Source organism: Phalacrocorax carbo, chromosome 7 (assembly GCF_963921805.1).
Source record: "Phalacrocorax carbo chromosome 7, bPhaCar2.1, whole genome shotgun sequence".
NCBI classification, from domain to species: Eukaryota; Metazoa; Chordata; class Aves; order Suliformes; family Phalacrocoracidae; genus Phalacrocorax; species Phalacrocorax carbo.
Genome location: NC_087519.1, coordinates 53,554,616 through 53,578,196, shown reverse-complemented (window position 1 = coordinate 53,578,196; position 23,581 = coordinate 53,554,616). Strand labels below are relative to the sequence as shown.

General features: G+C 47.7%; 1 protein-coding gene across 5 annotated transcripts in view; it reads right to left on the bottom strand.

Annotated features, from left to right (window-relative positions):
* Positions 1 to 3,037: 3,037 nt before the first annotated feature.
* The window catches only part of LOC104042439 (calcium-activated potassium channel subunit beta-2), a 152,462-nt gene continuing 131,918 nt past the window's right edge, over positions 3,038 to 23,581 (bottom strand). For 3 of the 5 annotated variants that reach the window (XM_064458033.1, XM_064458036.1, XM_064458035.1), the window contains 4 exons: positions 19,113 to 19,223; positions 12,467 to 12,637; positions 9,775 to 9,970; positions 3,038 to 3,422 (listed from right to left, as the gene is read on the bottom strand). In XM_064458033.1, coding sequence (XP_064314103.1) covers positions 3,138 to 3,422; positions 9,775 to 9,970; positions 12,467 to 12,637; positions 19,113 to 19,223 — 763 coding nt within the window. In that variant the 3' untranslated portion in view covers positions 3,038 to 3,137. The remainder of the gene's footprint in view (positions 3,423 to 9,774; positions 9,971 to 12,466; positions 12,638 to 19,112; positions 19,224 to 23,581) is intronic. The other 2 variants (XM_064458034.1, XM_064458038.1) reach the window with 2 other exon arrangements.

The window sequence follows — 23,581 nt, the reverse complement described above, 5'->3', positions numbered from 1 at the left end:
TACCGTGGATTTCTCGCTCATTTGAGCCGCCTGCAGGAACATCAGTTCCTTTTGCAGGGGATAAGTGTACTATTAAAATGGAAGCAGAGGAAGAAATAGAACAGGGTAATATCCCCTCTGAAACACAACCTCTTTTTTGGGGGCAGCAGGAGATGTCAAAATGGTGTTTGCAGTGCTAACGCTTCAGTAGGGGGTTAACGGTGCCAGCGATCAGACGGATAATTCCCCTCAAAATTATTGTTTTACCTCACTCCATCCAATTACTCAAGTCGTTTTGCTATCCCACAGATCTCTGTTAACGTCAACAAAATGATTACAGACTGCAACGGCGTCAAGATGTTTCACTCACAGGAGCGCCGGCGAAATGTTTGTGGCGCGACACGTTGGAAGCAGCATTTGATGTGTAAATGTCAGGACAGCCAGCCTTCCTGTCACCAGCACCAAACCGCACAAATACGGGTGCTGAAAATGTCACCCCCACAACCAAAGAGCGCTTTTATCGCGGGCCGCGTAAATCGCCACGTAAGAGGCCGACGTCGCTGTCAGTAGCGGCGTGGAAAAGCTGCGGCAGCCCTCCGCTAGCGGCACCGCGCGCCGCCTCCGAGAGCTGCGGTCGGCAGCGCCGTCCTGCCTCTGGCATCGCCGAGGGGGCCGATGGCAGCCGGACGGGTGAAGGACACCCATGAGGGCGGCAACGCCGGCCACGGATCAAACCTCTCTGCTTGGAGGGAAAGCGACGTTGTTAAGGGTGAGGGGGCACCCCGGGAGCCACCCGGGCTGGCTAGAAATGGGTCAAGAAGCCGCCTCGGCTGTGTGGCTCTGGGGCCTCGCCCAGTACCTCCGTTCTTGGCAAAACCTGCAGAATAAGGTTTTGTGACGACGACGACGAGCGGCTGTAGCCTGGAGCGCCTGGCGTCACGGGCACCGGGCGAGGAGCGCCCGTGTCCCTGCACGGCGGGGCCCGGCCCCCGACTCTGACCCCCAGCCGCTCCGGCCCCTGCGCTGTCGCGCTTTCTGCTGGCCGACGGGCGGTCGAATAAAGGTTGCTCTCGGTCCACCGAAGACTTTGCGGCTCCAGTCCCACTGGCTGCGCCCAGATCCGCCGATGATGGTTTCTGCGAATCCCAGGAATTGAGGAAAACTACATTTTTGCAAATAAACCTCTATGAATTCCCTGTTGCCTCAGCACTCTTCATTTCTTGGTAAGAGAAGCTACAAAGAAAACTCTGATGAAACAAGCCAGATCTGAAGGCAGGAGATACTGAAACCTGGAAGATTTAATTTCATATTTTTATTACATGTTTTTGGAGCCCTGATTATACCCCCACCCTCCAAGAATTTATTTACCTAAGGAAAATTATACTACTGATTACAAGATTGCAGGTTCATTTTCACTGTTGAGAACTCATTTTTTTACAGCTCACGTTACACTCGCATGACTTGTAAAGTTTTGTAACATCTTGAAATTTTTAATGCTACATCGCAGAAAGGTACTTATATATAGATGAACTAGGCAGAACGCTTGCTTTGCAGTCTTATTTGGGGGGAAAAAAGTTAGTTTCTTGGTTTGAATAGGCCTGTAAATGACTTCTTGGAATTACTGGACAGTGAGTTCGCAGGGTGCTCGCAGGAGCTGCCTCGCATTTGTCCTTCAGGCTGGGTGCAAAGTGAGAAACTGAGACATGTGTTCATAACATAACATAAGAAAGAATGCTTTCTACAGGGGAATAAAAATAAATTATGCAGAAATCGTGACTATAGTGTGCATGAAATGATACTGGCAAGGTCCCCATGGTAAATATTTGACAGGTAGGACATCTTAGCCAGAATCTCAGTCTTTCCAATAAATCATTGCACCTGGGCCTTTTAAATCATAATTCGCATCAGCCAGCATTGCACACTGAGTTAAGGCCAGGAGAGATTTCCAGATGTATTATGACAATTATTCAGTTAATAGAGCCATAGAATTGGATGAGATTTTTGTCAATTCCGATGTCACAGCAACAGCGACCTTTGACTGAAACATCACCATGACTATTGGATAAGGTCCTGCAGTGCTGCTCCTCCGTGTTACCCAAGGATGAAGGTTGTAAATACATGAGTTACACTGTTCGCTTTTCAGTTGGTAAAAACAAAGGAAAAAAAACCCCATAATCAAGTTCCAATACACAACTAGATATAATATAGCTTTTTCTTTTTATATATATCTGTATATATATCAAGTAAAAAAATCTAAAATAGTTGGAAGTAAAAAATGAAAAAATAGCTGATTATGTTATTTTGTTTTTTCTTTACAGTGATATGGTAGCAAATACAAGACAAATGAATAATAAACCTTTATATAAGGTGTTCTGGTCCCATCTCCATCGATTGGGCTCAGACTAGAATAGAAAATGGATCAAGGTGATTTTTGTGGTTTTTTTGGCTACAGCTTCTGCAAGTGACAAAGATGATGTTGATAAGACAGAAGGAAATTATAGCACTAAATAAAATAAAACTCCAAAGGGTTTTCCAAAAGACCTTAAACACCACAGGGTGAAATTTACTTCTGAACTGGGGGAGCAAACACAAAGCATCACCAAGTCCTACTTAGGCTGAAAATACTGTATGCTTATCCTGGCCTCAAAATACATCCTTTTTGTGCCATCTTGCCATAAAAAAAAAAAACCCTATCAATGCGTTCCCCCCCCTCGGCAGCTGATAATAAAAAAGCAAAGCCACAAATCCATCGACTGGACCGAGCCAGACGTGAGACCTCAGTGGTGCGCTAGTGGCTGGCTGCCCTTCGCCCAGCGTGAGCCTCCCCCAGAATCCTCTACACTGAGATGGCACTTGACTAAGCTTGGCAAACGGTCACACCGAGCCCTGTTTTGGCTGTAGAAAAGAAAGAAGTACTACTCTCAGCCTAAAACAAGATTATATAGACGGTCAACACAAAACAGTGGGTTTTTTTCAGTTGTCTGCATAATAATAACATCATGTTTGCATATAGAACAGCTTTTGCATTATTGCTCTACTCATAAGAATATAGTAAGGAACTTATAACAGACTTGCACGTTACAAACTTAAGGTTCTTTGGTGAAGAATGAGAAAACAGTATTTTCGCTGTAATTGAATCTCAGAGAAGTTTTTGTTTTTTATCTGTTGATCCTTTGGAGTCTCTCACAGAGGAGGGAAAGATATTGAGTCAGCTTTACCATGGCGACGATGGCGACCCCGCCGATCATCATGCAGGTGGGCCAGAAGAGCGAGTGGAACAGCACGTTGGAGCTGTACAGTTTGGTTAATATCACGTTCTTCTGAACGCCTTCGGGGTCGTAGAAGCAGGAGAAGCGTTGGTACTTTCTGAAGTTTTCCATCACGACGTTCACCAGCGACATGGACTCCTCATAATTCTTGCCGCACTTGGGTATGTACGAACACTGGGAAGAAATTAGAGGGAGAAAAATGCATCTCCAAACCAGATACCTTGTCTGCTTTCAGGTGGCAAGCAGGAAAATCTCAAGATGATTATGCTTTTCATAATAAGAGTGGAATATTATTAAGCTAATAATAAATTTATCACAGACAAAACTCAATATTTTGCACATCTACAGAATTTCCCATTGGAGGCCCTCCAAGTGCTGTACAAACATTAATGCTTTAATCTGCACAGCGGCCTCGTGAGATAGGTGAATATATTATTACTGCTAATTTACACATGCAAAAATGGAACTGATGAAGTACCTCTTCATCTTAAGTGGCACGCATATGCTCGCAGTTAGATGGGTAATTGACTCTCTGTAAATACAAATCTGGTAGTTCAGATCTCACTCGGGTTGGATCCAAGTGATCACGGTGGGCACAGGAGGTTGCTCACAGAGGAGAGGCTGATGAGGGACAATTATACATATCCCCCTGGGGGTAAAGCCTCGATTAGGGACAAATAGATAGTCTAGGAGAGACCGCAGTTTTCTTACTGACGGCCTGGAAGACTTTCATTCAATCTCTAGCTGAAGATCAGCCTGGCAACCAGGATGGCTCTTAGTGGTGTTTTTGCTCCTGACCCCAGCGTAAGTCCAACAGTTCCTTCTCTCTGAAGATGCTGCGTGAATTTCGGTCTCAGTCACAAAGAAAAGAAGATTTGGGGGTGGCTCTAAGACAGTTTCAACCTAGCATTCCTAAGGAATACTAAAACCAAGGTAATTAAAAAACCCGCTTATGGAGTCTATGTGTTGAAGATACTCCACGGGACACGTAGGATGGTGGCTGTGGGCTGTACTGACCATTCCCTGCAAGGAGCTCGTGTGGGCTGGTGAGGTGGTGGGCAGACACACAAGGATTGGGGCCACTCCTGGGTTTTGATCTAGAGCAGAAACACCTGAATTTGTTGTTGTTGCTGCTGCTATTGGTCTGGAAGAGGATTGATGGGAGCAGCCCAGGGCCCCTCGCTCCCTCCTCTCTTTTAGACACTTATGTCCCTCCACACCTGAAGGTTTTCTACACCCGCCCAGGAGCTGGATTACATTCCCGACCTAGGCTTCAGGACAGGGGGAAGTCAGCTGCTTAACTTCTCGCTGAACGTGCATGGGAGGGCCCAGCAGGTCATTGTTCCCTGGCAGCTATGGGGGGATCGTGGGTCCCCGCCATGTTCCCTGCCTGCGCTGCTGAACCTGCTCGGTTACTGTAGAAAGTAAGTTTTGCAAAGGAAAAAAGCTATTTTGTTTGCAATAACGTGACCCGTGGCTTTTGATTATTATTGTTTTAATGTATATACTTTATAAATGCCCCTCAGTTCTTTTTCGTGACTATGCTGTGACTTTTTGTAACGTACTGCGACAAATCTCTAGTCCTAATAATGATCAAAGGATTAACCTCATAACAGGGTTTGATTGATTCATTGGCGAGTTTATTAGCACAGAATATGATCTGAAGCGTGGCAGAAAGATTGCCTGGTGGTAGCAGGCTGGAGCGTTAAGGGTAGAGCATGGCAGCACTGCCATTATGAATATTTCATGCAGCTCTAGAAATTAGAGATGGAAAATATTAGGGCAGTAATATCCCATCTGTCTTCCTGCTGGTGCAGGTCTGCTTCCTCCAGGATATTCTCTTGCACTCTGCCCAGCTTTGTTTTAAATGTCCAAAGCCACAAGCCCTCCTCCAGCGTTATGACTCTCTAACGGTTCATAATCCCATAAGTAGGGGAAATTTCTCAGTGAGGCGTACCTCATTTTCTTTTACTAAATTCTGTGCTATCACTGTCCTAACAGCAGTATTTCCAGCTCAGATATTTTTTTGTTGTTGTTTTTTTTTTTCTCTTGCGAGTTTGGTGCTATACATTTTTGTTTCTTGAAGTCCCAGCTGTTACTATCCTGAGCAGGGAGATTAAATGAGGACTTGGCCACACTTGCCAAAGCCCAGCCCTCCCTTCCTTGACAAAAAACAGCAGGCACGTGAAAGCCCAAATGATGACAGATTCCCGGACTCAAAGTCTGTGGAAAAGTCCCAAAAGCGTGGCGGGGGGAGGTCTGACTTCCTGCAAGTCCAAGTATTTTCTGAGCATTTTCAAAGGAGACCCGATGCTGAAGCAGAACCCGAGGTGTCGCCTCCTACACGTGATGGCACAGAGCCACCGGCTGTGTCGGGCTGGTCAGGCTGCCCATGACATGAGGGTCTGGGAGCGTGAAGCTGTGGAATGCAGTTGTGTAAGGGAGGATGATTTACTTCGCCTCTGAGCCAGGCTCCTTGTGCTGAAACCGTCGATCTCCAGGCTATGGTGTCCCCAGGTGCCCTTTACACCACATGCTATCTGCCTCGTCTCAGTTCTCCTGAGCTCCTGGAGGCATCTTGGCCTCAGCTTTGAGGAGCTCCTCGGCACAAGAAATCGCTGCGTGCATTAAGCTGTGGTTGTGGCATGGTCCTGGCCTCCTTCCCCTCCTTGGCTTCCCCAGAGAGATCCCAGGGATAGCACAGGGCTAGCTCTGCCGTGCTGTGTAGGTCATCAGCAAGCAAGTAGGTAGACACGGATAATGGGATGCTTTGAGTGTTTTCTTTGGTTTGATCTTCGTTGAGTTTTCTCCAGTGCCTGGTAGTGAATTCTAGATCTGCAATCGTTACGCTGTACATGTGCACGTAGGCTACTAAATCTATGCCATTCTGTTAGACCTCTGCATTGTCAAACACCTGGAAGTCTGCAAATCTGGAAGTAAACAATGCCTGGCTCTCTACGTCAAGCGAGGACTCTGTGACACAACGTAAGAAAAGCGGTTCTTGCGTTACTTGCAATCTGATCACAAGAGGGACATACTGGACAGTTACAGAGAGAATTTGTTATTACATTTCCAGCTCAGTGTTTCTCATTTAAAGGACCGATAGGTAGCCTATACGAACCATCTTTGGACGTGTCCAGTCCAAGGCCCTGCTCAGTGCAGAGTTGCTCAGGGACCTGTCCAGCCTAGTTATGAATATCCCCAAGGATGGGGACCACACACACCTCCAGTAATGCTGGGGGCAGTTTCATTTAAGACGATGAAGTTACACCGACAACCCTATCGCTAGAGAGGCCCCCAGTTCAGGCTGGGCAGAGAAATACATGGCTCTCGTCATGCGTCTGCCCTTGGGGCGTATGTCCCTGCCACGCTGAGCTTCGAAGCTGGGGCTGGAAGCTTTGACAGGATGTGCCGTGGCAACCTTTGTGAGAAAGTGGTCAGGGTGTCAATTTACACCTCTTTTGGAAAGTGCAACAGGTTTGAACCAAGGGCTGAAGGAGGAGCTCTGCGTCTGTGTTGGCCTGATATTGATTCCCGAATTCTCCAGCCCCAGCCAAGAAATGGGCCTGGTGGGAACCGCAGCTGAACATCGCTGCTCCCCCCACACCAGGCAAGCTCCCCTGGGATATAAATATCTGAATCTTCGGCAGGAAACAATGACATCCCCCATCATTTCTTGGTCTCAGGCAGTTACAGCTGGTATAACGGTGATTCTGGCGATTAAAGCCTGCTTGTTATCTCACTTATGGAGCACGGGTATAAATCAGCAGTAGCTCCGACGACATGAAAAGAATCAATATGATATAGTATGAGATTGAAATGGGGCCTCTAGAACTGCTTTAACTACTGCAGCCCTTCCTCAGGGTGACAGCCTGGCTCCGTGGTCCGGGCGCGAGGGGACACCGGCCGATTTACCTCTCCCAGAGGCTTTTACAGCCTCTGACAGCTGAGAAAGGAAAGTGTAGCTGTGAAAGCATTTAAGCTGCTATGGATGTAGTATTGATGAGAGGCTGAGCTTGTCTTAAAGGCTAGAAATAAAGTATGCACAGCGAGAGCAATGAAAAGCCATGAAAAACCTTGTGTGCTTTCCTGGGAAAGACTCAAGCAGCTTGACTGGTATCCATTTACTTCCCACTGATTCCCACCGAGACTGGCAGCAGCACGTTGTAGATCTCAATATAAATTGCACCTCCTTCTTCCCGCACCTTGTGGGACAACAGCTACATTAGACAGCAGGTCACCTAGATTAATCGTTATTTAAAATCCAAGTGCATTTTGCTCCATCCATGCTAGCTGGCGGGGAGAGGAGAGAGACAGGCTCCACATGCTGCTCCGTGTGCGCGGTGCTGCTCAGCGAGGCAGAGAGGTTGGCGGGGGGATGCTGACCTTCTGAAGGTCGCTGGTGTTGGCCTTGGAGGGTAAGCACCGCGCTCTGCGGCGTCCCCAGTAATGCCAGGGCTCAGTGAGCCGGGGACGGCGCTTTTTTTTGTTTATTTGGCAAGGAGAAAGATAAGAAATGTAGACCTGAGTAGGTGGGTGGAGAGAGACAGCTAGCCCCCAGCTCAGCACCGCTCGTCCTGCTGCACGGGGCTGCTGAGGGAGCGCCCATCCAGGGGGCTGGGATGGGTTGTGCTGGTCTGAGCTTGGAGCCTCTGCTGATCCCAGCCGGGCACAAGAAGGCAGGCATTTTATAGACATTGCAAACTTCCATTCAAAACCGTGTTTGGATTCAGGTCACATAGCCAGTGGCATGGCAGGAAAACCTAGGAATCCTCCCGAGAACAGAGCTTAACCTGTAAAACAACCTTGGGCAGGAGAAGTATTAACTGTGCCTACATTAAATTAAGAGGAGGCGGCATCTGGGAGAATTTCAAAGTCCGTTTCAGCAAGCAAAAATCATCAATAACAGAATGTGGAGATTTACGCTGAACCTCTTGATTTATTTGAATCCAGCAGAGCACAGAGACCGATCTGATCTGTTTTAATCAAACTGAGGTATGAGCATCACTGGATTTTGCTTCTGCCCCGTCAGAAAGCAGGGTCTGTCTTGCCACAGGCTTCACGAATGGCAGGTGCCTCCTTTCTGCACCGACGCTGAACAGGAGGGTAAGATGGGGGCACTCTTCTCCATTCCACACTCCGCACCCAGCGGACTTCGTCTCTCAGCCACCGGAGCTAATTACCCAGCAGAATAAGCAGCCCGGTGCAACCATGCCGTGCTTTGACTAATTTTAATATCGCTTCATCTTAATATGCAGAAGTAATTTGGTCTACTGAACTGCTGCCATAAATAGAAACACAATAGAATATGTTGTCAGCAGCTTGAACCGGGGCTCTGCTGTTAACGGGCTGTGCTTTGCCGAGCGCCCATAGTTTGGGGTTCAGTGACCTTGGATAACTAAGCAGCTAATGCAAATCTGGCACTTGTAAGTAATGACTTAGCTGCGTGCTGGCTCACTGCAGCTTGCAGTCTTAGGTCCCCAGGTGCTGTAGGTATGAAGAAAGGAAGGTGGGGAGAGGGACGTTTCTCAGTCCGACCCTGCCTCGCTACGCGGAGGGAGCCAAGAGCCACCTGCGAAGAGGCGGTCGCTTGCCCGGGTGTGATGCACGGCCCTGTGTCAGCTGCACAGCTGTGGCCGCGGGCCGGCGGGGAGACGCCTTCTGTGCATCCGCTGCGTTCGTTATAGCCTCCAGACAGGAGCTGTCTCCGTCCCACCTGGCTGGGGGTACGCTGGGTTTTTCACTTGTTGAAGCAGAGAGAGGAATTCTTCTGCAGACTTGTTAAAAATAATTTTTTTTCTTCAATGTCGGCAATCAGGGAATCTGTGCGAGAAAGATGGGCTGAGCCCTTAGCTTACGCATGCCCAAAAGCCAGGCCTTTTATTTTTGTGCTGCTGCTTTTATCTTGACAGTCCCTACACAGCAAACTTTCAGCATCTTTGCGCCATCCACAGGGGTAAGTGCTGTGCCTTGGCCCCAGCGGCACAGCTGACCGCAGCGGGGGATGCTCAGGGTGCAGACTTTGTCACCAGAGATTAAAACAGACGCGCCTGCTGTTAGACACGGGGCTCCTGCTGCTCCCCGTCGCCTTGCCTGGCCCCGCAGTAACCAGGCCATTGCTGTTCTCACCTCCGCGGACACCCCGGGTGCATCGCTGGGGTGTTGGCTAGCCTGCAGAGCCATTCCCGGGTGGGAAGCGGCTTGTCCCCAGCTCCACAAGAATGTCGGTGTGAGAAGCGCTCAGCGCTGGCCTGCACCCGGAAAGCACTGGCAAAGGGCGAGGGAGGCTCCAGCCCCCGGGGCCACCATCCCGTGTGGGATGGGCTGCGCTCCCTGCATGGGATGGAGGTGGAACACTGACCCTGCCACACATGGGGGCTCTGTTTGTGCACTCATTTCTGCTTTCTCTGCTCTGTATTTACCAGGGAAGCAGGAGCCTTATTACTTTAGAGCGAGGAATGGGTATAACAAGGTGAGCAGCCCTCCAGAAACCCATTTAGGAAGAAATTTGATTCCGTGCTCCTACCTCAGAATTAATTTTCATCGTTTCCTCGGTGTGGTAGAGCAGAAGCTTCTGGCCAGAAGAGGTGAGATTAACGTACACCTGGAGGCAGGGGTACTGAGAGATTTTCCAGCAGTCTGGACCGCAGCTAAATGAGCAGTTGAAGGTTTCTGTGATGGATGCGTTGAGGAGCGAGCACTGAGCCTCTTCTGTCCAGACACTAAGCAGGAAAAAAAGAGACATTAGAGCATGGTGAGAATGGGCAATAAGCACTAAATACAGCTCAGGCTTTCCATCGCGGTGGACCAGGGGCATCTCGTAGGGATAGTACATGTTGCAGAGCTTTGAGCAAAGGCTGGGCTTTCCCACATCACACATCACAGAGAGAGTGTATTATTCTGTAGTACCTAAAGTTTGTGCTTTGGGCGGAAAAACATGTGATTCGCTTATGTCTATGTATAAATGAAAAAGGAACTGGAACTTTTGGTCTGGAGAAAAGGTATATTTGAAACCAAAGGGAATCAGCAGAGATATCGGAGAAGAAAACTGAGCAGCCGGCCCCGGGAAGAGCACAACACGTGCAGTGCTGCATGACGGGGCGTCCTGGACTAAGACTTGATGGTTAACCACCAAGCCCAGTTCAATTTAAAGCAAAGGCTGGGAGGACAACTTTGAATTTCCAGGGCGTGTATATTCATATGCATGAAGACACAGTAACACACAAGTGGTACCGCATGGAGCTCCACCTGCGGAAAGGCTTTTTCTAGTGGCAGCTTGCTGAGTTTTCTGTAAATTAAGCCAGCTGATGCAATCATTCTGGAGGATTTCAGCTTATCTCCAGTTCACCAGAGGCTAAAACTGGAGTGATGGAGCCTGGGTGTGCACTGGCAATGTTCACTTGGGTCTCTTGCATGTATTTGAAAATCCCCGGCTGTATTTTCCTTAGGGACGAGAGCAGTGGGAAGGGCACGCGGAGGGCTCTGCGCGAGGCCCTTCACGGGCTCGGGGACACGTCTCACCCCAGAGCTCCCATTTAGCCCCTCTCAGCCCCTCAGCCCACACCCACGAATGGGCTGAGGGTCTGCCCGCCCCTTGCCAGACCTACAAAAGGCTTTACAGAGCAAGAGATATAAAAGATTTCTGACTAATTCTCTTGGTATTTTACTTTGGCAATAATTCTGCCCATATATTCCATTTTACATTTATATTAAATTATGTTATGATTTCTGGGGGGAAATCAAGTGAAAGGATTTCCCCCCCTCCCAGGCAGTATTTTGCTGGAGGGGTATTGCTGTCTGTAAAGGAGAATAACCCCTGAGCTCTGGCTGTGCAAAGAGAAGTGACAGCAGAGACTCCTGGGTTGTCGTCTCCTCCTCACTTTCACCTCTCTGACTGCTGCTTTATTCATGCATGGGGGTAATAAAGTAACACCTACCTACAACAGACTTGTGAAGATGGAATATTTGATACTTCATAGGTGTTTTGATATCTTCTGACAATTTTTCACGTAGTTTGTAATATAAATCCTCTCTTTCCACATGAGCAATTTTGACCTTAGCAGCCTCTGCGACTGACCCTGATATTGCTGAAAGGTCTGCGAGAGCAGTTTGAAAAAGCAAATGCTTTTGGATTCTTAACAGGTCTTGACCTCTGTTTTCAAAATCTAAACTTTGCCTGGATTTAAAAGGGGACAAATACCTTTATTGCACAGATAAGATGCTGCAAATCTGTACGGCTCCTCCTCGGGCATTGCTACTTTTTCCTTATCATTGCGGGGTCAAGAAGGAATATTCTCCTGCAGGTACGCTACTAGAATAGAGGAGGTTCATCCCAGTTAACTGTAGGCACTTATTTTACATGCCTAAAGAAGGAGCCTGTGGTGGACAAGCCAGGACATGCCAGGTATTGGCTGCTGCCTCAGGGTAGTTTTGGGCATGACAGACTAATGTTTTGAGCCCCAATTACCCATTTTTCATTCTCCTAACTCCACTGATCAGGGCGGAAAAAACATTGTTGACAGTCTCATTACAGTCTGGGCTGGATTTTAAATAGGGCTGGTGCTTGAGAACTGATTTCAAATGCTGCTAATGAATCACAGGCCAAACTTCCTGCTCCGTGGCAGAGAAGGAAGCCAGAGAAGACCTCAGAAAAATTAAATGCAGTGCAGTAATGATGAAACATGATCTTTCACTTTCAGTAAATTACTATATTTCAGGAGGATTTCACTTGTTAAAATGAAAGTAATAACCTACATGGAAAACTACATGCTGCAAAGCAGCTTGGTTTCTTTCCCAAGCTAATTATCCATTCTTCACTTGAAAGTGCGTTGTTTCTCGAGGCTGCTAAATTTTTTTGCTGTTTTCTCCTGAGTTTGTCTGGGCTTTGCAGCAACAGCCCCGGAGAGGCGTACAGGGCTCAGCAGGCTGCCCACCAGCAGATACGGATATTCTACTGGTGTTACGCTGTGGCAAGTCTAAATCCTACGGATCAAGATCTTGTCAAACAGGGATCTAATTCTTCCCTCACTTATGCCAGTATTACTCAACTTGCTTTCACTACAGTTATGCCTAATTTACACTGGGGTAAGGAAGTGGATAATCAGCTCTGTGTTGACCAAAGGAAAAAATGATAAAACTTTAATAAAAAGAGTCAAAAGGATAAGCCACGAGAAGTAAGCTGGAGCAGAGAGTGTGAGATCATGAGATCATGAAATTACCTTTGCATGTAAGACCGCAGCAGGGTGATTCCCAGGAGGAAGTACATCATGATAGAGCACACCATCATGGCCAGCCCGAGGAGTATGGCCCGGTCTTCTCCGGCTTTTAGGGCTGTGACTGTTTTCCTTTTGTCCAGTAGATCGTGATCCCTGATTTTTTGGTAAATATTTCTGAGGTTGAAAATAATACATTCTTATGTGAAGTTCATATTTAATCAACAAACCCTCTACAGGGTGGGTAGTTCCACCTCCATACCCATCTCGTGGGAGAGAAAGGCTTAAGGGTCCTCAGGTGTCCTTTTTCATCGGATTCACTCTGACCTGGTGGAACCTTATTCATCTCCAAAACAAATTACAGCCATTTCTGAAAAGGTAAAAGCCTCTTATAGCAAATATAAAGATTAGACAGTTGTGCCAGCTCAGTAAATCCTTCTTTGGTACAGCTTCATTGGCTCAGTTGAATTATACCATAGGTGAATTTGACCTGTCAATGCCAACGTAGGCCACTAGATGTTGATTAGGTATATGAGGTGTCTTTCTTCAGCTGAATATGGTAACAGGTCTTATGTTACCATATGTAGAAAATAGCCTGAAGAAAGTTGTCACTTAAACTATCTGAAAGGATCATGGGTTGGTTTTTCTTTTTTTATTCCCTACAGGCTAGAGGTTTGGGTAATTTTCTGCTCCGAGTGTGACTCAAAGCTCATGAAACACTATGGGGATTTTGCAATTGATTTCTGTGGTGGTTTTTTTTTTTCGCTTGGGAGCTTTTTTATTTATAAAATAGCCTTCTGGAAGCCCAGTTACTCATTAGAGTGAAAACCCTTGCTGAAAATTATCCACCAAAGCTATTTGTTCTGGGATTAAAAAGAAGAAGCTACAACAAACCATTCCCCCTTCAGCAGAGAGACCGTTGCATTTTCTAACCATAAGTCCTCCTTTCATCTCCGAGCCTTTGATGATTCAATGGGTCATGAGGACACAATGGTGAAGAAGGAAATATTTGAGTACATTTCAAACACACTCAAACTTTGTGGGTTTAAAATGTACTTACAGACCTGAGGCTGGTCAAAATCTCCTGTGTTTTCTGTTACGGTTCTTTGAATCATCCAGGCAGCACCCGAAGCATGTGAACCGCACGCCTCTGAGCCCTGGCACCACCATAACGTGGACATAGTAGTGCACGTGGAAGAAGTTCCTCTTCTACTGTCTGCAAAATGGCAGGTGAGCAACGTCAACATCACTTTGGGCTCTAGCAAACCCGCCACTCGTTTAAGCTGAAACCACCAAGTTTCACTCAACCTTGGAAAAAAGCACTGTGTGTCAGAGCAACCAGGTAACTTACATTCACCAACAGGGACAAAGAAATAGAGTTAAGACAGGTGTATAATCACACATAAACAGAGTAGAAACAAGAAAATCGGTATAATCATAAACTCCCTGAAACTGGAATTGAATTTGTATTTCGATGATGAGTCACAGCCAGGAAAAGCACATATGGTGTGGGGTTTTATAGCAGAAACTTTGCTTAGACAGTACTGCAGGCAACAGTCTCCCATACCAAAGACCCCTTGAGGTTTCTTCATCCAACTGTAATTTACGTCTTTAGATGTCCATGGTTTCTCTTCAAAACCATCCTTTAAAGCTTGTCAATGTTTTCCTAGTTGGAAATGAAATGGTAATTCGGCCTGTCAAATTTTTCTCTGGTGTTGGGGAGAAAAATACATTGTGAACTGGCAGATGCAATTGCCTTCAAAAAAAGTAATGTAGAGTAATAATCTAATATTTCTTTTCTATTATTATTTATCAAACTGTATTTAACTCTGAGAGCTGCTATTAGGATTTGCATTGCTCCCAAATGGAAGCAGGCAGGAAGGCAGAGATTGTCATGCAGTTCCAGCACATTAACCGATCACACAGCATAACTTATGTCAGCACGTAGACATAAAACAGAGACAGTGCAATCGCTCACTGATGTCACCGGAGCAGCTAGGCCATAAAAGGGAAACAAATGGACAACTGAAAAACAAATAGCTAATTGAGAACGGTTACAAATACTTCCCGTGTGGTCTTGAGCCAAGAAACGTGCGATGAGAGGTAAAAAAGGATGGGCTGAAGGGAGTGTTGTAGAAATGATCTATCTGGCAGGTGACTGGCAAAGGGGCCCCTGTGCGGTGACCGCCTGCCAGGGGGATCTCCCACGCTCGCCTGCCATGGTAAATAAAGCTAAATAAAGCTCTGCCTCGGGGGTCATGCTCGGAGCAGACGTTCCGTCGCTTTTTTACAAATAGTGGTTATTCAAAGCCCCGAACAACAGGAAAGCGGTAGCCTGGTGCACCTTGCGGGGGGTGTTTTTTCCTCCTGAATCCCTGCCAGGAGTCAGTCTGGTAACACAGGCCAAGGCGTGCGGTGGCGTGGCACGCGCCGCGCGTGACGCACCGGTCCTGACGCAGCCCAGGGGACACGCTGAGTAACCATTCCTCCTCCTCCTCCTCGCTTGTGCCTGCGCCGGGGAGGTACCGATTTGCTCTGTATGATACTGGGAACGCCTGCTATTACCAGACGTCACGTTTTACCCCCAAGAGCCCTGGTTTTGGGGGACGGGATACGTTGCGCAGAGTATTTTGCCACTAACAGCGCAGCCTCGGCACCTCCTTAGCCGGAGCGGCAGCGGTGGCCTGCCCACGTGTGTGTGCTCCTCCGTGGGGGGGGGGTTGTGTTCGTGTGAACTTTTGGCACAGCTCAGGGACCTCTTTCTGCTCGGTGAGCTGGAAGAGCGCCGTGCTTAGCTGGCTGATTTTGGATGCCAGGGCTGCACCGCCACAATTAGCTGACGGCTGCGGTGTGTTTAAGTGCGGAACACTGCATCCCAGACGCTACTCCTCTAGGTGACTCCATCTAATACTTATGGTTACCTGTCATAACTCCCCAAATGTGACACCGAGGGGGGCTGTTTGTTTTTAAAGAAGTCCCAGCTGTCAGACCACGGGGTCTCTCTGCCCAGCACAAAGATATTTAATAGAAAGCAAGCCTCCAAGGACAAAAGGTCTTTGCTCTCCTGATCATTTCCAAACCGAAGTTCTCTCCTGCTAAATCTCTGTGTTCCTTTTGCCAAATTGCTCAGAGGATACGGGCTGGCTGCTCTACCCAGGCTCGGCTGCCAAAGGGGAAATCTCGGCCGTGACCGTGCCTGCTGGGGACGGAGCAGAGATTTCCCTCTCCATATCTCTGCACAGCGCAGTGCGGGGATCCCTCTGCAGTGTGGTCAGCAGCTCCTTACGTGATCTCCAGGCTTAGGGAGGACCTGTGCGATGAAATCAGGCAGCCCAGGTTGCGTTAGTCAGCCTGAACACGAGACAGCCGAGGAAAATTACAGTGCCAGTGGAAGGCTACTGGCCTTAATAAGAAATTCTACGTCTTCTGTAGAGTTACTCATATTTGCTGCAGCCAAGACCTTTCTTTGCCATCATGAGGGACATGGCCTTTTAGCACTCGCTTATGTGAAGGACAAGGCACGCCACGTGCATCCTACGTGCTCTGTGCTCTGCTGGTGCAGCACTGCTCTGCAGCTCCGGGGATATGATGAATTTATTGGCATGGATTAGGAACAGTCCGGTATGCCAAGGGCTTGCAGCTGGGCACTGCCACGTAGAGCAGAGAAGGGTAAAGTAGTGCTTCTTCTGACCCAGTACAACCGTTCTTGTTTTGCTCCAAAATGGGTAGATCTAAGAGCACTGCAAAGGGGCTCTAGTTTCCTCCCTAGAAATCTAGAATAACCAGGCACCTGCAATTACTTTATTTTTTTGAAAATATACACGAATTACCTATCCTCGAATTCCTTCCCTTGCAAATGGACCGAGGGGGACGCTGCCTCCCCCGGCACTGCGCCGTCACGGGGCTGTCAGGTGGGGATACCTGCCTGCCTGAATTATTCAGAGTGACTTTGAGTTCTCATTCAGTTCTCTGATATCACAGTTCTTATGCGGATGTCACTCAAATTACCTCACGTTAAGGTGTTTACTGATACCAGAAATCCTTGAACACAAGGGTCAAAAAACCCTCCTGTATCTTACCTGCAGAATTCCCAATGCTCGGGGACTTTTCTGCTCAGAAGCCAATTTCTTAATTTTTTCCTTACCGAGTATATTTAGCTGAATCAATTTTTGTTATTAGAGCTACGGCGACAGGAAAAGTCTCTGGAGCTCTCACAAAAGTCTCAGTGATGGCTGTAGAAAGATTTCTATCAATACAAATCGAGTTCATTCACTCAATTCTTTCCCTCTTCCCCACCAAACTGGACCGAACTGAACCAAACTAAACCACTGCTTTGGTTTTCCAAGCTTACGATGCTGTGGAAAACATAACTGACGGCTGAGAAAGAATGAGGGCTTGACTAGGTTCCCGAAGCCTAAAAAATGGCAGTTGGGAAAGAGCAGATGTCTAGAACAGCAATGAAATACATAAATTTAGGGCTCGATCCTGCAAAAGCAGATGCCTGAGAGACACCTTCCACCCTGGAGGAGGTGATTCATCCACAGCAAGTGACCCGTGGCTGCACAGGGTGTTATTATGGTGAGATGCCTCAAAAGTCAGCAGTCGTGGCGTATGTTAGGTGGAAGGTTTTCTGCCCCAGCTGACAGTCTTCCTGTCTACAGTTTAAAGAACAAGATTTGCTAGGAAAGGGTCATTTAGGGGAACTAATTTCTCTAAAATGCACCGCCTGTTTGATACAGCGATGCTGCTGGTGACCTTACACGTGTTAAAATCACTGCCAGATGCTGATGGATGAGTTTCTCCCACCAGCAACACTTGCTTTGTGTTCACACCTCTCTTCTGCAGTCCTGAGGCTGCAATCAGCACTCTCCTATTTCCATTTTCTCTTCCTCCCTTTCCCTCCTGCATTTTATTAATCGCTCATAGGATATGAACAATTCCTTCTGTACGGCTCTACAGGACCACCTGGGAAATAAACCCACCTGAAGGCTTCAAAAGGCACCTGAAATTACCGCGGCTGGTGTGTAAGCACAGAGATACTGCTCCCTGCCTCCCCATTTCTGCAGGCAGACAGGGACGAGCTCTGCCCAGGGTTTAAGCTGACCACATGCCGGTGAGCCCTGCCCAAGTTAATAAATCCCACTGAAAGGCACGGTGTGGGCTGAAGGCCACGCTAATCGGGAGTGCATGGCTTCCAGCCAGCCCAACTTGTGGGCAGATCTCTCCTGCAAGTGTCTAACCTTGGACCATCCTGTCTGTGACAGTGTTTTAATGCAGCAGAACATTAGCCTGGGGAGAATTCAGGTAAAGAGGAGCCTTGCAGAAGTACAGCTAGATAACCAGCGCCAGCCGAAAGCCCAGGGAAACCTGCTGCCAAGCTGGCCTTTGCCGCTTCAAAATACCTGCTTGTGACCGGATTATCAAAAGAGCTGAACACCTATGCAGCCTTTGCAGAAAAGTTCAGCAAACGGACCAGTTCTCCAAAGAGGCCCTGTGTCCTGAGGGCAGCTCTGCTGCCTGAACCCCTGAGTGCGCTTTCCCAAGCAGATGCCAGCAGTAATGTCTCATTAGTACAACTGAGGAGTGTGCTTTGCTAATTGGCACTGTGGATATATTGACCTCTGTTTTTGTTTCACCGGAGTCTGATTTATTTTTGCGATTACATTTAACAGTGACTGCAAGGGGAACTGAAGGAGAGGAGGCAAGGAAGGGAAGGGGGAAAGAAACAAGAAGAAAGGGAAATGTGTCTGGTTGTGACAAGACAAGCTGGCCGGCAAATATCACTACAAAGGAGAAAGATTTTGGGAGGGTGAGCCTGAGCATTACCGACAATTGTTCTTTCATCAGTGATATTTAACTTCTTTCATTCCCAACTGAGCGCTGCCTTTGTGGACTTAAAACCTCTCCTTCCCTTTCCTCTCTTCTGTGTGATTCTCTGCCCCCCCTTTGGAGATCCAGTAACTCTTTTATTCCTCTGTCTCCTTCAGCCTATTCCCTCCAGGAGCACCACTAAAGTGAGCTGGTGGGCTACCAGTAATCAGCTCGCTTTCAAGCTGCTTGTCATCCCCCAGCCCACGTGCAATGTGCTGTGCTCACACTCATCCTCACACACACTTGCATATAGACAGAAAACACCTCTAACAGCTGGATGCACCATCCAGATGTGTAAAAGTTGCATAGGGCTGGGGGAGAGGAGGCTGTGTGTGTGTGTGTGTGGTGGCTGGGGGGTGGTGTGGGAGTGGTGTGGGATGATGGCTGGAAGCAGGATGCCTGCAAAAGACATAAAGGCTTCACAGGGCTTGGAGCTGGGGCTGCAAACCTGCGGCTGGGGGTTAGCGTGTTTTTAAAAGTGTGATGTCTGTGTGCTGACCTCAGAGTCACAGTGTGCTGCTGATGACCTGAGGGCAAGGAAGACTTTGGCCATGGGTCTGGCATAGTCCCTCCAACTCTGTTTTTTGCCATGTTAACCCTGGCACTCATCAGCTGGTCCTGTTGTTTTTGGAGCAATAGCCGGGGCCAGGGGTGAGAGGCAAGGTGGGCACACCGTTTGCATCCCTCCTACTTCTCCAGTGCCACTGCTGAAGAGAAGCTACAGGCCGCACTCCTAAAGATTCAAAACCCATAAGAGACAATCAGCATAGATGCTGTTTACCTTTTCTCATCATGTCTGTAAGATGTAGAGCTCCGGCCACTGGTCCAAATAAACATTTTAGAGGGTTGCCCAGTGTTGGCTTTGCTCGCTGTAGTGGGACGATGGAAGGACCTGTGGGAAGAGGCGTAATTTTTGTCACTGCCCATCCACCGAGGCAGACCACGTTATAACCAGCGTGCCAAATCCCCTGTGGCCGTGCCCAGTGTGCTCTGAAGATGGACCATTTGTTAACTCAAGGTGGGATGTAAAATAATGGGGATGAAAGCTCACCGTGTGGGAACGAAGGATAAATCTCATTAGCCCCACTGGCAAAATGTGATCCTGTCTAATCAGGCTTAGCTACGCTCCACACTGCAAAGGATTTGCACCATGGACAAGAAATCACCGGTAGTTTAAGAAAAGGTAATAGCTGCATCCAATGTTCTTATGGCAGTATTCTGGAGGTAGAAAGCGGCTCTCGTTTAAGGACACCCACGTTCATTGCAGCCTGTTAGCTGTATGGCAGCTCTCAGTGCCATGAGGCTCTCAAGGAAGGCGTCTGAACGAGGCACAAGCATGAGACATAAATGCAGCATTTTGTGGAAGTGTAACTGATGTGACAAAGGTGCCTTTTCCCATAGAGAAATTACTGTCCCAAAGCCATTTGACCAGACCAGTTAGATTTCTGCCCAGGGACTTTGTTTCACAGTAGAGTATGAGACCTACTGCCTGCTCTCAGCGTCTTCTGAAGAGGGGAAAAGTCTGAGGGGTCTCATTTTAAGGACTGAATTTGAACTCTGAATTTGACTTAGATCTCATAAAATCATAAATATAGAGTTGAAAGGATCTTGAGTGTTGCTGCTCTCTTGCCCTGATTCAAGACACATTCACTATGTTATTCGTAGCAGATTTTGGTTATCCTAGATCAACTGAATGTGAACAACCAGCTTTCCAGATGGTAACTTCATTGCCAGGCTGGAAGCATAGGCTGTGTCGGCCCTGCTAGTGGGGCTACAGCTCCCTTCGTAGCTCCTCCTAATCTGCTCCTGGTTTTAGTGAGGCTTAGTTAAAATATCAACCTCTCAGAACAGGGTGCTTCTTGGTGAGGGCTGTATTTCACATTATTTTACGGCACAGCACTTTGTCCTTTTACTGCACTCAGAGAAAGGCTTAAGGAAAAAAAAGAAATATTCCAGATACCAAATACTTCAAAATACTAAAGGTTTTCATGAACTGGGGACCATTCTTTAGCTCACTGAAAAATAAACCTGGCTGTTGATGCTGTCAGCAGAGAAGGCACATGAATTCCTCACTGCTCCTTGCCTGAAAAAGTCTGTAATGTCACTATCTACATAATTACGTAAAGGGATAATTTCAATATTTGCATAGTGGTGAACCTGAGAGAATACTTAAATCCTGTAGAGGTGGCTGCAGGGGAAGGCTGATGTGGACGGGAGCCAAAATCCATCCATAGGCAGACAGGCTGATGGGTGCCAAGCGACCAGCCTCTCCTGGAGTCAGCCCTGAGCCCCACCACGGGGTCTGTGTGCAGACCCCAGCCAAACTCACCAACTGGCCAAACTGGTGACCCTGCCACCTCCTCCTTGCTGGGATCCTGCTGCTCCCTGTTGCTGCGATGCTCAGAGACGCTGCCTCGGGACTGGCGCTTGCAGGCAGGGACAAAGTTTTTATGTTGCATTCATGTGCAGCAAATTGGGCAGGAAGGTGGCCCAAAAGAAGGGGGGCAGAAGGAGAGGAATCTCCCCCAGCCCTTTCCCTGACTCTGTGGTCATCACTGCGGCTGTGAGAGTCCCAAACCAGTCTTATCTTTCCTTAAAACTGCTGTAGTTAAGTATTGGGAAATAAGCAATAAGAGGAGGCACTTTCTCCCTGAAATAAGTACAGTTTAGAAGGTGAAATAGCATCTACCAGAATCTAATCAATATAGCCACTGACTAAGAAGTGGTTGTATAGTGATCACGGCCTGGAATTTGGGTCGCAGGGCCTTGGGTTTAATCCTCACTCTGGTATGTAAGATTGCACCTGCACTACCCGAGACAGCACAGCAGCGACTGCCAAGCCTGCACCGAACGAGCTGGTGTTTCTGTACCGAGCAATGCAGGAGGGCTCAGAGCAACTATCCAGGGGCTCGGAGGCCACACTGGATGTTGGACTGAGACCTGTCCCAGGCTGAGCCCTGAATGATGGAAAATAAAATATTATATATATAATTTTTTTTTCCACTGCACCCTTTAGGATGTCACGGGTGAGTTGCATGGCAGGAAAGCCTGTCTGGCTGTCCTGCCACAGCCTGAGTGGTCCCAGAGCCATCAGGAGATGGTGGGGAATGCTATTAGAGAGTCTGTTCTTAATTAAGGAAAACTTGGGCACACATTAAAGGTGATCAGCAGCTTCTGACGCCTGTCTGAGTCAACAGGGACACCTGGGCAGGACTGCCTGAGCAGGGAGGCAGGTTGACAAGCTCCAGAGCAAATTGCAGGAGCACCCCTGGTGTGGGAGCGGGGTGAGAGGGCTCTGTTCCACCGAGGGGACACCAGGGGAAGAAAAGGGGTGTTTCTCTTCCCACTAAAGTCGCAGTGATTTCAGATTCCCGTATAGTGCCAGTGTCCTGGAGCAGTCCACATGTGATGCTGCCTGCTCCATTCGTTGGGCAATCCAAGCTAACCATCACTATTTAACACAGAATTACATGCCTAATTTTGTGTAAAATTGTTACACTGACGACATTGCAGCGAAGGTCAGATGTAAGTGACTAAAGTCCCTGTTTCCTTTAGGTGGGGGTTAGCTGTGAGGTAAGAGCTTTTTGCAGGACAGGATCAACACAAACTCCCCAAGACCCACCTTTGAAGGCCTTCAGAGGACTTGTAACTTGCAATGGTTACAACCTACAGGACCATGTTCTGCTCCACCAGATCAGTTAGCAAACTTCCATGCCATTCTCCTCCCCTGAGTTAATCCCAAGGCAGGACTGTGAACCCTGTTCCTTCCCTGTTCCTTCCCTGTCCCCTCTCTGTTTTCTGAGAAAACAAGTAGCATTACTTTTTTTTTTTTTTTGCCCGTTGCCTCTCTGAGTCAGCTGCTGGCAACGTATTTTTATCATGCAACAAGTAATCAGCCTGTGAAACTCATTACTGCAGGATGTCAGCCTGGCATTTAGAGTGGATTGTGCTATTGCTCAAACAGGCTGAACACCTGAAGTCATAACAATACCTGTCAAAAAAACAGTTTAGAAGAGGTGCTTCAAGCTGCTTTTGGGCTATCAGGAGTATGTGGGGGATATTCCTATAGGACAGGCTACCAGCAAACCGCTCTGCTTGATGGGACTTTTGCTGTGTGCTCTTAGTCAGGAGACTAGGCTGGACCCCGGGCTTTGCTCGACTTTGCTCGAACATCCCTGTCTCCATTATTTACCTAGTGTGGCATCAACACAGTTGTCTCTTGGCACGGTTGCCACAGGGACAGGCAAGGAGGCCATGCTTTGGTTTTTACAAAACACGTCTTGTTCTTGGCATTCGGGTCAATTCTGAATAAATGCGCAATGTTTAAGAGAGAATTGCAGAGCGGAGAGTATACAATCGCCTGTGCATACACGTACGCTGGCCAAGGAGCAACCGCAAGGGCCCGCGATGCTGCCACAGCGGGTCTCCCCGGCACTCACCCACTCCTCCCATCTTCACCCGTTCTCATCCTTCTCTTGAACATTGTCTCCTGGTGAATGTTACGGACCTCACCAGAAAACCTGACAAGACTTGAGATAGTTCTTATAAGATTAGAACTACTCTGCCCGATTCTAAGGAGTACCAACAAGTCCACCCAACAGCAACCCACCGGAGAGAGGGCTGCAGTGTGAAGAAAACAGGCTGGGGCAGCATTTGCTTCAAATTGCTCCAAAAAAGATGTAATTCTGAGGGTGAATCTCAGAATCCTTAGGAGGTGCCTTGATTATATTATGTATATATTGTACATACATATACACACACACACACACATCTATGTACATATTTATTTTTACCCTGCGCTGGCCGCTTTCCTTCCTCACGCTTCAGTTTATGTCACAATTTATATGAAAAGTCCCTTACCTCGAGGTCACCACATCTGTGAACAGAGGGATATTGTGGACCACGTTTTTAGATGGAGAGCTAGGTTTTATATGTGTGTTTATTTGTAATTGCCTCTGTCTATGTTTATGTTAATCACAGGGTTTCTGAGACCTTGGAGAACCTTTTACATCACCAAACTAATGAGCTTTGTTCCCCTTATGGCATTTTATTTCCTGGGAAATGTGGCCACTGTAAAAAGAGAAGCACTTGCATTAATTTTGCCTCATAGAAGACGCCCTGAGTCATCAAAAGCCAACAAAAGCTAAGCATTCACCTAAAGACATAATCACTGACCTCTTAAGCTTTGTCTGAGTACACCCCCATCCCGCACTGTCCATGCTGCCGAGTGCTCTGGGTGCTTCATCCCAA